The 14,315-nt window shown below is 42.1% G+C and overlaps 2 protein-coding genes across 5 annotated transcripts in view; one reads left to right on the plus strand and one right to left on the minus strand.

Annotated features, from left to right (window-relative positions):
* Positions 1–14,315, plus strand: part of CDKL5 (cyclin dependent kinase like 5) — a 227,464-nt gene that overhangs the window by 201,780 nt on the left and 11,369 nt on the right. For all 4 annotated transcript variants that reach the window (XM_054471950.2, XM_054471949.1, XM_054471952.1 and 1 more), the window contains one exon: positions 316–532. In XM_054471950.2, the coding sequence (XP_054327925.1) occupies positions 316–532 (217 nt within the window). The remainder of the gene's footprint in view (positions 1–315; positions 533–14,315) is intronic.
* RS1 (retinoschisin 1) overlaps positions 9,908–14,315 on the minus strand; it is a 34,275-nt gene continuing 29,867 nt past the window's right edge. The window contains exon 6 of the mRNA XM_054471953.1: positions 9,908–14,106. Within this exon, the coding sequence (XP_054327928.1) occupies positions 13,954–14,106 (153 nt within the window). The 3' untranslated portion in view covers positions 9,908–13,953. The remainder of the gene's footprint in view (positions 14,107–14,315) is intronic.

Below are 14,315 nucleotides of genomic sequence, written 5' to 3' on the forward strand. Positions count from 1 at the left end.
TCTCCTTCCTGCTGGTTGAAGCATGAGATCCCCTGGTTAGAGATAGGATGCAACCAGGTAGATGAGCCTGGGCCTTTGATTGGCTGCCGTACCAGCTCTATATGTCTTATCTAGATTTCTAGGCTTTTCCATTAAAGAATAATACAATCTTGTTTGAAAAAACCCGAAGAACAGATATGGCTGGACCGGCTCCTCCCTGTACATGCTTGCCCTTCCTGGCCACGTCCAGTCACCTCACGTCTAAGCCCCCTTCCCTCCCCAGCCTTATGGTCGCTCTAACTTGAATCCCGTGTGCATTGTCATCGTTTCTTTCAGAGCCAGCCATTAAAATCACTGCGCAAGTTGTTACATCTCTCTTCGGCCTCAAATCACCCAGCTTCCTCAGATCCCCGCTTCCAGCCCTTAACAGCTCAACAAACCAAAAATTCCTTCTCAGAAATTCGGATTCACCCCCTGAGCCAGGCCTCTGGCGGGAGCAGCAACATCCGGCAGGAACCCGCACCAAAGGGCAGGCCAGCCCTCCAGCTGCCAGGTCAGATGGATCCTGGTTGGCATGTGTCCTCTGTGACCAGGAGTGCCACAGAGGGCCCTTCCTACTCTGAACAGCTGGGTGCCAAAAGTGGGCCAAATGGGCACCCCTATAACAGAACAAATCGCTCACGAATGCCAAATCTGAATGATTTAAAAGAGACAGCCTTGTAATTTGTGCTGGTAGGGGGGAGGGGTGGACAGACAAGCCAGTGGGGAGGGGTGGGAAAGGGTGGGCTGGGCTTGGGGCATGGGCCGGGCCAAGTGGTGAGCCAATATTTTCAGCTTTATGAAGGTGTGTGCAATATTGCATGTGTTGGGGCCGTCGAGCTCCTCGCGGCCACAAATGCTAGTCAGGGATCTTAGAGCCACAGGAGTTCCTTAGGGATCGCCACTCCCCACAGGTCTTGTGTGAGAATAGATAGAGTGTGCCATTGAGGAAGAAGAAATTCTTGCCAGTTTCTCCCCCTTACATTCCAGCTTTAGTGCAATCTCTGTTGAACTTGGGAACGCCAGGATGTGTCCTGGCACTGCAAGGGATAGGAAAGTCGTGTTGACCGATGCCCTTACTACATATTTTTTTCTGCCTAGACTAAATGTGGGGTTTATTGTAATCCAAGAGTATCCCTTTGAAGGGTTAGCAGATGAACTGTATGTCTTAAATTGTTTTCTAAACTTCCATATTTGATAGGATTTGTAACATTTATTTATAATTAATATTGTACTGTTATAATCATATCTTTTATGTTATAATGTAAAGTTATTTTGAGCTGTTTGAAACATTGTGAAGCAGTGGGACAGCTACAGTAGTTTCTATAAAAACTAAACAGTAACATTTATATATTGCATCAGGAGTATTTTATTCTATATATAAATATATATATGGTAAATATCTGTTTTATAAATATATTCATTTAAAGAAAGTATCGTTATGACACTATCTGCCATATTTTTATACATTTGTGATATGAAGTGAGTATTATACTTCTGATAAAGGGAGTTGAATTGTGGCTATACGTGACTGTAACAGTATGAACCTTGCTCAACTTTTAGGCCCCAGCAGTAGCCTCTAGACATGATCCTTGGTAGCAGATGAGATGCAGCATCTCTTTCCAAACCTTCAGGGGAAGAAAGTCAGATAGGCCAGTGAGAATTCCAGCAGGCCTGGTTTCCGTCCTCACACACTTGGCTCCTGTTTGTGTCGAGGGACATTACTTGCACACAGGGGAGAATAGATTGAGGCGTTACTCGTGGGTCTTTGTAGAGAGAATATGCTCTTCCACTTAGCATTAGTGTAGAGTGTAGACCAAAGATTTGCCAGTGAACATTCCTTGTTGTGAGATCATAAGAGGTACCTGTCTGCAGATCTTGCAAACCAGCTCTATGCTCCTGAATATTGTCCACTGTCCCGGAGACTCTTGGCTGATGGGGTGTGAGATATATGTGTGGCATTTCTATTTCTGAATGCCTTTTTTGCTATTGCTCTCTCCAATACCATATTTAAAAGGCTCCTGGAGCAATTCCAGATAGATAAAAAATTACTCTATCCATTTTTTTCTTCCTGGGGCTGTCCACTTATGACAAGATTTTCATGCACACCTGTTACACACACAACCCCCATCAGAACAGGACCTATCTTCCCCTCATCTGATCTCTTTCAGCTCCCAAGTTACTCCCAAGTATCATCAAACCCTTTGGCCATCAAGTGTTATCCTCCCATGCCTCTGGGTCATCCTTGAGGGAAGTCACCTCAGCACCATCATCTATCAGTAGTAGTAGATTTTTGGAAGTAGTCTCTTAGCAATAATACTTTTAAGGGTCCCTCCCACCCCTCAAAGAGATAACTTCTCAGTATTTATTACTTGTCCTCAAATTCTGAGTGTCAGCCCCTGCATCAAGTCAGCTATAATCGAAATGTGCTGTTACTGTTAACCCTCCCCCGAGATTTTGAGAATCATAGCTCTGATGATTATGAAGATTATAAAGACTAAGGTCCTAGTTTCCCTGAAGCTTAAATTGTGCACATATTGCATTTTTATATAAATACTATAATGTGTATTGATTATATAGATAGGTCATTTTAAGGTGCTTTTTATTTAATTTTAATGAGTGTAATAGGCACTAAAATGAAACTCGACTGGGTACTATTATTGAAATAATTTGACTCAAACCAATAGTTTTGCATGCTCTTTAGTTCTTTTTCTGTCTTACTTCTTTCACCAGTTCAGTACTGTTTGAGTAGCTCTGAATTCTGGCTTTTCCCAGGCAGCTGCTTGATGATACAAATGAGGTGGACCATCAGCAGTTTTGCCTGGACACTAATGACTCTAAAAGGGTGTGTATTTAACTCTTCTTTTTCATACTAGATCTCTACCTTGTATTCCCCCCTTGCAAACCAGAAACTACACTTTTTTTCTCTGGAAAGACTTCTCACTGTGCTATGCGCTTAGGAACTGCACGGTCCCGTTGCCATGCTGTGGCATTCGAGGCTCGTCACCTAGGGGCTGGTTTCCCATGTTGTCATCCTTGCTAACACTGGGATCTCAGATGTTTGCAGAACATTTCTATTCATGACGGTTCTTCAAAGAAGGGCTAGAATATTTGCCTTCTACCTAGAGCAAAGTAAACCTAATTGCTGAAGAGTCAATATGTACTTTTTGTACTTTCCCAGATTTGAGCCAGAAAATACCTACAGATATCTACAAATGTTTTCAACCAGTGTTTTCGAGGTAGCTCTTTAATCCTCTTCTCAGCTTTTGTCTGTTCTGACTTTTCATCCAATAAGCTGTAAGTGAACTACAGTCTGCATTTCTAGCATGCAATTCTCTTCCTGCTCACGGAGGGGGATGAAAAAGTTTTCTCTCACACCTAATGGGCCCTCTCTTAGCTTTTAACTGTTGTTTTCCCCTCTTGATGAAGAATTACTGACATCACAAAGATTGCCATCTGTGGTAGAAAGGACTTGAATTAAAGTCAGAAAAATTTGCCTTTTCTTTAGGAAGGGGAATTCATGACATCCATGTCTTATTATCGGCCGTAACTTCCTAAAGAAGAAAAAGGGTGAATGAAAGCTTATGTTACTTTTATGAAAATATCACCGATCTCCTTTGGAAAAGAAACTCTGCTTCACTGTTTTTCTACCTTTATTTCTCTGCCGTCCTCATTTTTCCTCTCTAAAGTTCTGAATACACTTTAACTGAACCTTGTTTGGTCTTGCTCTAAAATTTAGCCTCTTTCTAGAGCCCAAGACCAAAAGGGAGTGCTTCATGCTGAGGGGCTCAAGTGAGCTGACTCTACAACTGTGGTTCTCAACTAGGGGCAGATTTGCCCCTAAGGGCACATTTGGCAATGTCTGGGGACATTTGGTTGTCACAGCTGGGGGTGATGGTATGCTACTGGCATCAAGTGGTTAGAGGCCACGGATGCTACTAAACACCCTGCCATGCACAGGACAGCCCCCCAAACAAACAGTGGTCCAGCCCCAAGCACTACTAGTGCTGAGGTTGAGAAACCCTGCCCTACACCATCCCAAGCCCACCAGTCTGCAGAGCTTGGCTCTGGCCTTGTTCTATCCAGGCTACAGTACTGCAGGTGTGAATTCTTCAACATCACATTCTCTTAAGAGTCTTCGACCACTGTTCCTGAATCCTTGGAATCCTATTGTTCGTTTCCATTGTCTTGGGCCTGCTAAAAGGTGCATACTTTGGAAGGAGACCAGAGTTACTTTATAGGTGTTGGAGAACTTAAATTCTAGGTTAGCATCCTTAGAAAATCTTTCATAGAGCCATGAGGCTTATATTTAGAAGCAAGCAACAGCCTGGCAGATTGGCATGATTTTTACCAACTGCTCAAAGGCATCCGTGGCTTTTAGCTGTGTCTCCCGAAAGAAAATGTCTTTGTTTTTTATTCAAGTCATTTAATAGCTCTTTACAAATATTAGCATATGGCAGACCAATTAGAAGCAAAAAAGTCCGTATTGGTGGTTGTGATGTGGCTGTTATAGAAGTATTTGTGCTGTATGCTTTGGTTAAATCTGTTTTAAAACATGCTTTAAGATTCACCTTATGCAGTTGTACTTTAATTCTAAGCTCAGAGCTATGCTGTCAGTCTCTAGTCACGCCGTGTATTATAAAGTATGTTGTGGTTGTAGAGTTAGCCAGTTTAGCATGTTCCTAATCTGAGAATTAGTGGACTATACTAGGAAATGCTATCCCATTTTCCCTTTCCAGCCCCTCTTAGTTAAGATCATAGTATCCTCACTTCTTAAACTAGTCTTTAGAGTAAATAAGGAAAAAAGCCATTTATTTTCTTCTAGCCATGTATTATTGAGAATGACTCATAGTGTACAACTTTTTTTCAAAGGCCAGAGGATTACTTTTCAAGTGTGTAGAAAGATCTGTCTATTTCTGTTCACCTGGGACCTGGTGGTGACTGAACTCTTTCAGCAAGGGCAATGGCTCAATGTGATTCGGTGCTGGAGCTCAGCTGGGACTCAGTAAATCTGCACGTTCTCTGCTGGTCAGAACATGTTTCCTGGAGAGCATTTGCTTTTCTATCTAGAAGTTCGTTACCTCTTGCATGATAGTGGGATATTGAGCTCTATGTGGGTTCTAAGATCCACAGACTCATACTTTTGTGAACTTTGGAATGTGGTAGGGTACACTGAACTAAGTCAGAAAATAGTGAAATATTTCCTTGCCTCCTTCAGTTCATCACTAAGAAAGTGTGTAGGCAGAGAAAACTTACTTATGGTTTAAAAAACCACAATTCTGTTTTTTTTTGAAAGGGGACATAGAAAAGACAGTACAAAGGTTGTAAGTGTCCTGTCGCTAATTCCCAGGGCCAGAATCTCACAAGATCCTCTCAGAGACTTAAAAGCCTGGCTTACAAAAATAACCAGAAACCAAACTTGTAAGCAGTTATGATTTCTTCCTTTTGCTTCTTGACCAGCTGAGATACAGAATATCTTGAGGTCTGGTTCAGCTGATGAAAAATTCTGTCTCAGAAACGATGAGTAAGAAACCATACAAGAAAAAGAAGTCCCTCATCTATCTGCATACACACAATGTGGGAGAAGTGGGGTGGCTAGGAAACTCTGGGCCTGCTGCCCCCTTCGATTCTTTTTTTTTTTTTCTTTGTGAATTGAATGTACGATACAAATGGTAGGCTTTCGTGTGAGCCAGTTACTACAAGAATCTTCATTTCCCACAGTGGTTTGTTCATTCGTCAGCGTTAGGCTTGGTCCTGGCTCCACCTTTCTCCTCTCCGGGCACTGACCCCACCTTTCCGTGTATTTACTGTAGGCTATTAAATATGATCATGACCTACCTTGCATTTTCATTCATCACCTGTTTACTCCCAAATTTAAGGGAAGTTTGTCTCATTTTGCCAGAAAAAAATTGTAATAGTCAGCACGCTGGATTTGTAGGGCCAGCAAAATTGCGGCAGTGAAACTAGTTTCACTTCTAAAGCCCTTCATTTCCCACAAGGTTAAGCTCTCGAAACCCCATTTGATCCTTGGTTCCTATTTCGATCCTCTTTTGGAATCTGAAAATCGGTCTCCATGTTGTATGCAGATTACAAGTTGCCTTGTTCATTACTCTTCCAACACAGAGTATCAGGGAGAAAGAGGCCTTATCTGTTCCTCCATCCCCCCTGTTTTGACAGACTGCTAAGAATTCCTCAGGACTTCCTTTGGTTGGGGATTTTACTTTCCCGAAAGTCTGATCTGATTTCTTTCAGGGGTAGACAAGCTTGTCCTAGTGCTCTGCTTCAGGTCTTATCAGAAGAAACCCAGGAATAGAAAAGGTAGATGCCTTGACTTTTGTCCCTGTTGTGGGGACTAAAGTGTTTTTTGCCAGAATTGTCAAAAGCTCCAGTTCAAACTCTGTAGAGTTTCACGGAAAAACAAAACAAAACAAAAAAAGATGCTTATCGTCCCGGAGAATGTGTAAGTTCTCCAGCACGGCTTAGGTTTTCCAAAATGGAAAGCAAAGCTTGCAGACAACTTGTTTTCTCTAGAGACACACAATGATTCTGGCCCTCAGTCTGTTTCCCTCCCCTTGTTTACTCTTTGGTCACCGATTGAGTCAGGCTAGAGGGGTAATACGGTGATTAAAAGAAGTAAATTCTCACTGTCAACTTGGATTGATTAACAGAAACAATTAAACCAAACAAAATCATTGCCCCAAATTTCTATCTCCAAGAATTGCTTTGTGCCATTTTGAATTCAGGTAGTTATTCTGTATATACTTAGCTAACTATTCAGAGCTTCTTCAATCTCTAGTAAGCTTGAAGGTGGTGTCTGGGAAGACACAGGGCAGGGTGACATTTAGACTCTGTTCATTCTTAAAAATAGGGATAAGCCAGAATGATGTGACATCTAGTATGTGGTAGATGAAGAATCAGTGGAAATTCTTAATTGCACAGACTTTATAATCCATTATATAAAGTGTAATTCCATACTTTTTACTGTGGCAAGGGTGTGATGTGATTGTTAATCTTTTTAATTTTTGAATCCAAACTGAATTTAAAGTGTTGAATACTTAAATCCTCACAAGTGAATTATGAACCATTTGTAAAGTGTTTCTATAACTCTTTGTATCATGTGTTGGTACATCTTATCAAGTTTTTTCTGGCATGTAATTCCATTCTAAACTTATGTAAAATTTCTATTGTTGCTGTAAATATTACACAAATATCTACTCCGTGATAACCTTCATTATCAGCATGAAATGGTTAATTTTTACTGAGCACAATGTATTTTTGAATGGATCTTCCCAAATGTCTTTAATAAAATGCAGATTTTGCACTGACTGATGTGACTGCCAGGCCGTCCCAATCTTGAGCACTGTGGTCCTTCGTGTTTGAACTGCGAACAGCTCCATTTTAGTTCCTTCTTGGGAAGAAAGAATGCATTCGAATTCAAATGAGGGATGATGGGCCTTTGAGGTTGTAATCAGTTTAAGAGACAGAAATTAATGTAAAACTAGGCAAATCCTGTAACTTAATGATGTTGATCTTTGTTTTCCTATTTATAAGGCTTTTTTCCCCTTATGGCATTTTGAAAACTTTGGTTTATTTTATACTTGAGTGTTGTCACCTTTGCACGTCGCTAGACACTCATGTGGTAGTTTGAGGAGGATGGGAAGAGAGGCCAATCTTGTGCTAAGTGCTATGGAGAAAGCAAAGATGGACAGCTTAATAAGGGTTTTTTGATTCTGGAGGAGAGGTGGGCAAGCTTTTCCTGTAAAGGGCCAGATGGTAAATATTGGGGGCTCTGTGGCCCATCAGTTCCCTGTCACCACTACTCAGCTCTGCCTTTGTATTGCAGAAGCTGCATGGATGATATGTAAATCAGTAAGTGTGGCTGTGGTCCCATAAAACTTTACTTATAGAAACAGGCCATAGTTTACTAACCCGTTTTAGGCCCTCAGTTTCATCATTTAGGGTAACACCAACCGAGTACATGTTCAATTAGGAGGGAAAGAACTTAGCTTTTGTGGTAACTTATAGATAAAATATTCCCCAGTTTTCTTTCTCTTTCTAAACAAAGGGTAGGAGCTGAAAGTCAGTGCTTTCTGTTCTTAAAAGTCCTGTGTCAACCACTTCTTCACTCTGTCTCCTTAAGTGACATGGAAACCTGTGGCCTGTGCTTTCAACTATAATCTTACCAAGACTGAATGAAAGTATTTGGTGCTTATACTTTTTAATGTTCATAGCACTTACTATGGCCAGGCACAATGCCCAAGTGTTTTGCTTTATTATTATTATTATTATTATTATTATTATTATTATTATTATTTTATTATTTTCACAACAACCCAGTGAAACAGGTACTATTATTATCCCCTTTTTGTAAATGAGGAAACAGATTTCCATACTTGACATTAACCTGCCCAAGGTCACCCAGTTTGGAAGTGGCAGGGCCAGGATTTGAAGCCGAATATGTTCATTGTAAAGCCCATATACCCTTAAAAGTCACTGCAGCTCCACGTATGGCAATGTGATCACAATCAGTATTGCTTGTCTTTAGTAATTCAGGTTTATTCAAGTAACTCCACGGTTCAAATTTTCAAAAACAGTTTCCAACACAGAGTATATTAAAAACTTTGCCTGAAGTTTACTCTAGGTGCAGAAATAAAGACAACTTAGTCAAGTGAAGGAAAGGGTAACAGACTTAGAAATGGCTATCTATACTGATGGAATAAGTATACTAATTAGAGCAGGTAACAAGTCCCCACAATGTATAACATATTCTTCTCTAAAAGCTCACAACAATTTATGTGCCACCTTCCATCCCCTTTCCCAGCAGATGGTAATTGATGTGATTTGAGAATAGAACACTTCATTGAAAGAAGTCACTGGAGGTCCTCTGGGGATGCAGCTTAAAAGCCCAGGATCAGGCCAGGTATGGCGGCTCACGCCTGTAATCCCAGCACCGTGGGAGGCTGAGACAGGCAGATCACCTGAAGTCAGGAGTTCGAGACCAGCCTGGCCAATATAGAGAAACCCCGTCTGTATTAAAAATACAAAAATTAGGGCTGGGCGGTGGCTCACGCCCGTAATCCTAGCACTTTGGGAGGCCAAGGCGGGTGGATCACGAGGTCAGGAGTTCGAGACCAGCCTGGCCAACATGGTGAAACCCCGTCTCTACTAAAAATACAAAAAATTGGGTGTGGTGATACATGCCTGTAATCCCAGCTGCTTAGGAGGCTGAGGCAGGAGAATCACTTGAACCCAAAAGGCAGAGGTTGCAGTGAGCCGAGATCACACCACTGCACTCCAGCCTGGCAACAGAGCAAGACTCTGTCTCAAAAACAAAAAAAAAACAAAAATTAGCCGGGAATGGTGGTGCATGTCTATAATCCCAGCCACTCGGGAGGCTGAGGCAGGAGAATCACTTGAACCCAAAAGGCAGAGGTTGCAGTGAGCTAAGATCGCACCACTGCACTCCCACCTGGACGACAGAGCGAGACGCCATCTCAAAAATAAATAAATCAATCCCCAGGATATAGAGTCCGCTTGCCTGGGTGGAGTCTTGGCTCCATCTCCTACATCTCATGTGACTTGAAGCAAGGCACTTCACTATGCCTCAGTTTCCTTATCTTTAAATGGAGGTAATCACAGTACCTACCTCAGTGTTGTTGTGAAGATTTAATGAGATAATAACCTGCAGAGCACTTGAGAGTCTCAAGAAATATGAGCTCTTATAACATTATTGCTATTATAAAACATTGCTTATTACTTCTGCCCCAATTTGGCAGTTTCAGGAAATTGAGAAGGAATGTCACTGAATCTTTAATGCCAGTTACACAGAGCTCAGTAGGTGTCCACAAAGCCCTTTAGATGCACGTAGCCTATTTGATCTTCATATCGGCCCTGTAAGGTTGGGCTTAAGAATGACCCAGCATGGAACTACTCTTGGGACCACAGGGGAAGCAACAGTCCTTGTAAGCTGTTTGTCAGTTGGGCCTTAGCAACCAAGCCCCAAGTGGACAGAAAGATGGGGTTCTGTGAGCATCCATTCCAAGGGTCACTTTAGGGGTACAATCTTCTGGGCTCTGAGAATGGATTCATAGCAGCACCTCTATCTGGAAATACCTTTGCTTTGTCCAAGTAACCTCCTCCCACACAGAGTACCCGAATCAGCTCAGATTTTGTTTTTCTTAATATTGGCAACACTTAATGCTACTTCTTTGTTCGTAACATTTCATTTAATTATTTAAAAATCTGCAAATGTTGTGTATATTTTACCGCAATTTTTAAACAATCTCCAGTGTAGACCGCGCTCTAGCATTTCTAAAAATAAAAGTAAATATGTTAAAATAAGGTAAGAGTGAGTTTTTCCTACATTATGTATAGTTTTTAATTGAAAGTTTCCCCCACAAAAGAAATGATACTTGCAAGCATAGTTTGTGTGTTTGACAGCAAGATTCTATTAGGCTTCAGATGTCCCTCAATAAAAGTTTTAGTTTTTATACATTCTGTCATGAATTGAATGAAGTAAATAATATGCTGTTGTAAGCAAATTACCTGCAGATAAATGTCTTATGAATCGTATATCTTACTGTTTATTAAATTCTGAAGTATTGAACAGTTTCCAATGTGAAATCCCAGCTGGCTTCTTTGCAATGATGGACAAGTTAGTTATAATTCATATGGAAATTCAAGGAACCCAGAATAGCCAAAACAATCCTGAAGAGCAAAGTTGGAGGACTCACATGCCCCAATTTCAAAACTTACTACAAAGCTACAATAATGAAGAAAGTGAGGTAATAGAATTTGGAGTCCGGAAATAAACCCTCTCACATTTATGGTCAATTGTTTTTTGACAAGGGTGCCAAGATCATTCAATGGGGGAAAGAATAGTCTTTTCAGCAAATAGTGGTGGGACAACTGGATATCCACATGCAAAAGAATGAAGTTGGACTCCTATTTCACACCATATACAAAAATTAACTCAAAATGGATCAAAGATCTAACTGTAAGAGGTAGAACTATAAAACTCATAGAAGAAAACATAGGGGTAAATCTTCATGACCTTGGATTTGGCAGTGGTTTCTCAGATATGACACCAAAAGCACAAGCAAAGAGAAAAATAAATTGGACTTCATCAAATGTTTAAAATTTTGCGCTTCAGAGGACTCTATCAAGAGGGTTAAAAAGATCCACAGAATGGGAGAAAATATTTGCAAATCATATCCAATAAGGGAATTAGAATATACAAAGAATTCTTAAACTCAGTAAGTTGTAAGCCGATTTAAAATGCGCAGAGGATCTGAAAGACCTTTATCCAAAGATGTACAAACGGCCAGTAAACACATGAAAAGATGCTCAACATCATTAGTCACTAGGGAAATGCAAATCAAAACCACAGTTGAGATGCAACTTCACACATTATGGGTACAGTCAAAGACGGACAGTGACAGGTGTTGCTGAGGATGTGGAGAAAGTGGAAGCCTCCTACATTGCTGGTGGAAATGTAAAATGATGCAGCCACTTGGGATAATAGTTCCTCCAAAGATTAAACAAGAGTGACTGTGTGTTCCAGCAGTTTTACTCCTAAGTATATACCCAAGATAAATGAAAACACACATCTGCACAAAAACTTATGCACAAATGTTCATAGCAGCATTATTCATAATAGCTAAAGAGTGGAAACCCAAATATCCATCAATGGATGAATGGATAAATAACAATGTGCTCTTGACATGACACTGAACAGTGATGTTCAGCAATAAAAAGGAGTGACGTAGTGATACACATGTTATAACGTGGATGAACTTTAAAACACTATGCTAAGTGAAAGAAGCCAGTCACGAAATACCACATACTATATGATTTCATTTTTGTAAAACATCCAGAAGGCCAATCTATAGAGACAGTCGATTTGTGGTTGCAGAGGGCTTGGGGTGGCTGATGGGTTGGGGAGTGATGGCTGATGGGTGCAGGATTTCTTTGGGGTGATAAACTTTCTAAAATTGATCTAGTGATAATGGTTGCACAACTCTGAATATACCAAAAGTCATCAAATTGTACACTTTAAATGGATACAAATTGTATGTGAACTTAATCTCAATAAAGCCGTGACAAAAGTTTCCAACATGAACTCTTATTTGGAAAGCCTTTCTCCCTGCCTCACTGTTTCCTCCTCTACTTTTTCCCTGAACTGCACTCTCTGGACTCCTGTGTTTGATGTACCCTTAACTCTTAGGATACTGCCATTTTGTCTGACAGTCCATGTCGTGACCAAAGTTAATTCACCTTTCCAAATAAGGGTCTCTGTTCAGGCATTTCTATCCAAAATAGATTTGTCCTGTGTCCTAAGGCCAGGGATAGGTCCCCCCCCCCGCCGCCGCCCCCAACACCCTGTGTGATATGTTTATATTTGAGAGAAGATTGGGCAGGGAAAAGCATTTTCCGAAGTTCAAGCATACAGCATAGGGACTAGAAAGATGCTGGGTCGGATATAAAATAATTGAGCCCCCAAAGCATCAAGAAGGATGTTTGGGGCTTTTAGAAGGCTGCCTGTTCACAGAAAAGGTGAATGTGTTGTCCAGGACTGTGTTAGCGTGAGTCTAGTCACTTGCCTTGGCATTTGAAAATGAAAAGTAACTCGGAAATGAGCTGCTAGCAAAGACTACCCTGTGTCTGGGGCCAGGACAGTCTTTAGAGCAGCCTCCCCACTCTGATTCCACCACCTCCTCTCCGTATACCTCTCCTGCCCCTCCCCCGTGTTAACAGCCTCTCCCAGGAAGGGGCCTGGAAACTCAGGCTGGGCTCTAAGTGGCCAATGAGGCCTCCCAATCTAAGGCGCTGCCTCCAGGAACGGAAAGCCAGGCCCATTCCTTCCCAGAGAGCTTTTCAGGAGCAGGCGCAGTTTGCGTATTGCAAGGCAGAGGGTGGAGGGCGAGAAGCTTTCAGGGAAAAAGCTACATGGTCCTTTTTATGATGTGAGTCCTTCTCACTTCCTGCGAAGCATGTAGCCAGCTAATGAGCCTCCTCTGAGTAGCCAGTGGTAGCTCCTGGGCCAGCTGTTCTCGAACTATGTTTGGTTTGCTAGGAAATGGTAGCCCTAGGTAAAGGGCAAATTGTACTGTGTTGTGGTCATTTGGGGTCCCTACATATACTTAGATGTGCAGCCTGTCCTGTATGATCACCTAAATGGTGACCACAGACACGGGGAATTTGCTGGAATGGATTGCATAATGGAGCTGTGTGTATTGGGCGCTCTGGTCCCTCCCCAATCCCTGTGTTCATGAGGGTGGAAGCCCAGATCCACCTTGAAGGTGAGAACTGCGAGCAGAGGAAACTCCCCTACCTTGGGCTTTTGGTCATTTGTCACGTATAGCCTCTCAGGGCACCGGGATTCTCACCCACCGCACTCATCCCTGCCACCCAGTCACCCTTGAGACCCTCAGCTGCCTCCCCGGGGCTCTGAAGTCCTCTTTGGCGATGATTTAGTGGAAACTTAACTAGGAGGAACTGCTCCCTTCTGCATTCAAAGCCAGGCTTTAGGAAACTATGTTTCTGTCTTGAATGTGGTAAAGCAAATGAATTTTCAAATTATCAGGGCTGCTTTGTGTTCCCCTGAGACTGCACCTTTCACAGTATCACTGAGACAAAAAATGAGCAGAAAATTACCCCTGCTACTTAGGCTTTTGTAAAAAAATTCGTTTCAGGGACATTTTCTTTGTTCTGACTTTCTCTGGCCCTGAGTGGGGAATAAGTTCATTTTTATTTCATTGAAATCAGAAAGCTACATCTTAAAAAAAAAAAAAAAAAAAAAATTATCTACCCAGCACTGCAGTTAAAATTGCTTTGCGAAATATAGCCCTGTCCGTCTCAGTGGTGTGTGAGGGGGTCCCCTACGGCCCGCTCTGTGCCAGTCACCCCCTGGCAGGCGCCGAGCTGAGGCAGGCATCAGGCACACTTGCTGACGCACTCCAGCAGCTCCATCCGGATGGCAATGCGGACGTGCCAGCCCAGCGGGATGAGGCGGATGAAGCGGGAGATGATGGGGGGCCGCAGCAGGTTCTGAACCGTGGAGGTGCGGTCCGAGTTGCCATAAAAGACCTAGAGAGATAGAGGAAATCCTGTCAACATCACATCGGGGAGGGAAAAGGAAGAAGGGTTCCTTTCTGGAGCTAGCCCCAACTTTTAACTATGGAAATGATTAGGAAGTGGTTAAAGCACAGAGAGTTTGCGGGTGCCCCCCAAAATCTGACCTTGAGTGATTGTCATCACACCTACATGCTTGGGACATCTGGAACTGCACCATCCAA

Source organism: Pongo pygmaeus, chromosome X (assembly GCF_028885625.2).
Source record: "Pongo pygmaeus isolate AG05252 chromosome X, NHGRI_mPonPyg2-v2.0_pri, whole genome shotgun sequence".
NCBI classification, from domain to species: Eukaryota; Metazoa; Chordata; class Mammalia; order Primates; family Hominidae; genus Pongo; species Pongo pygmaeus.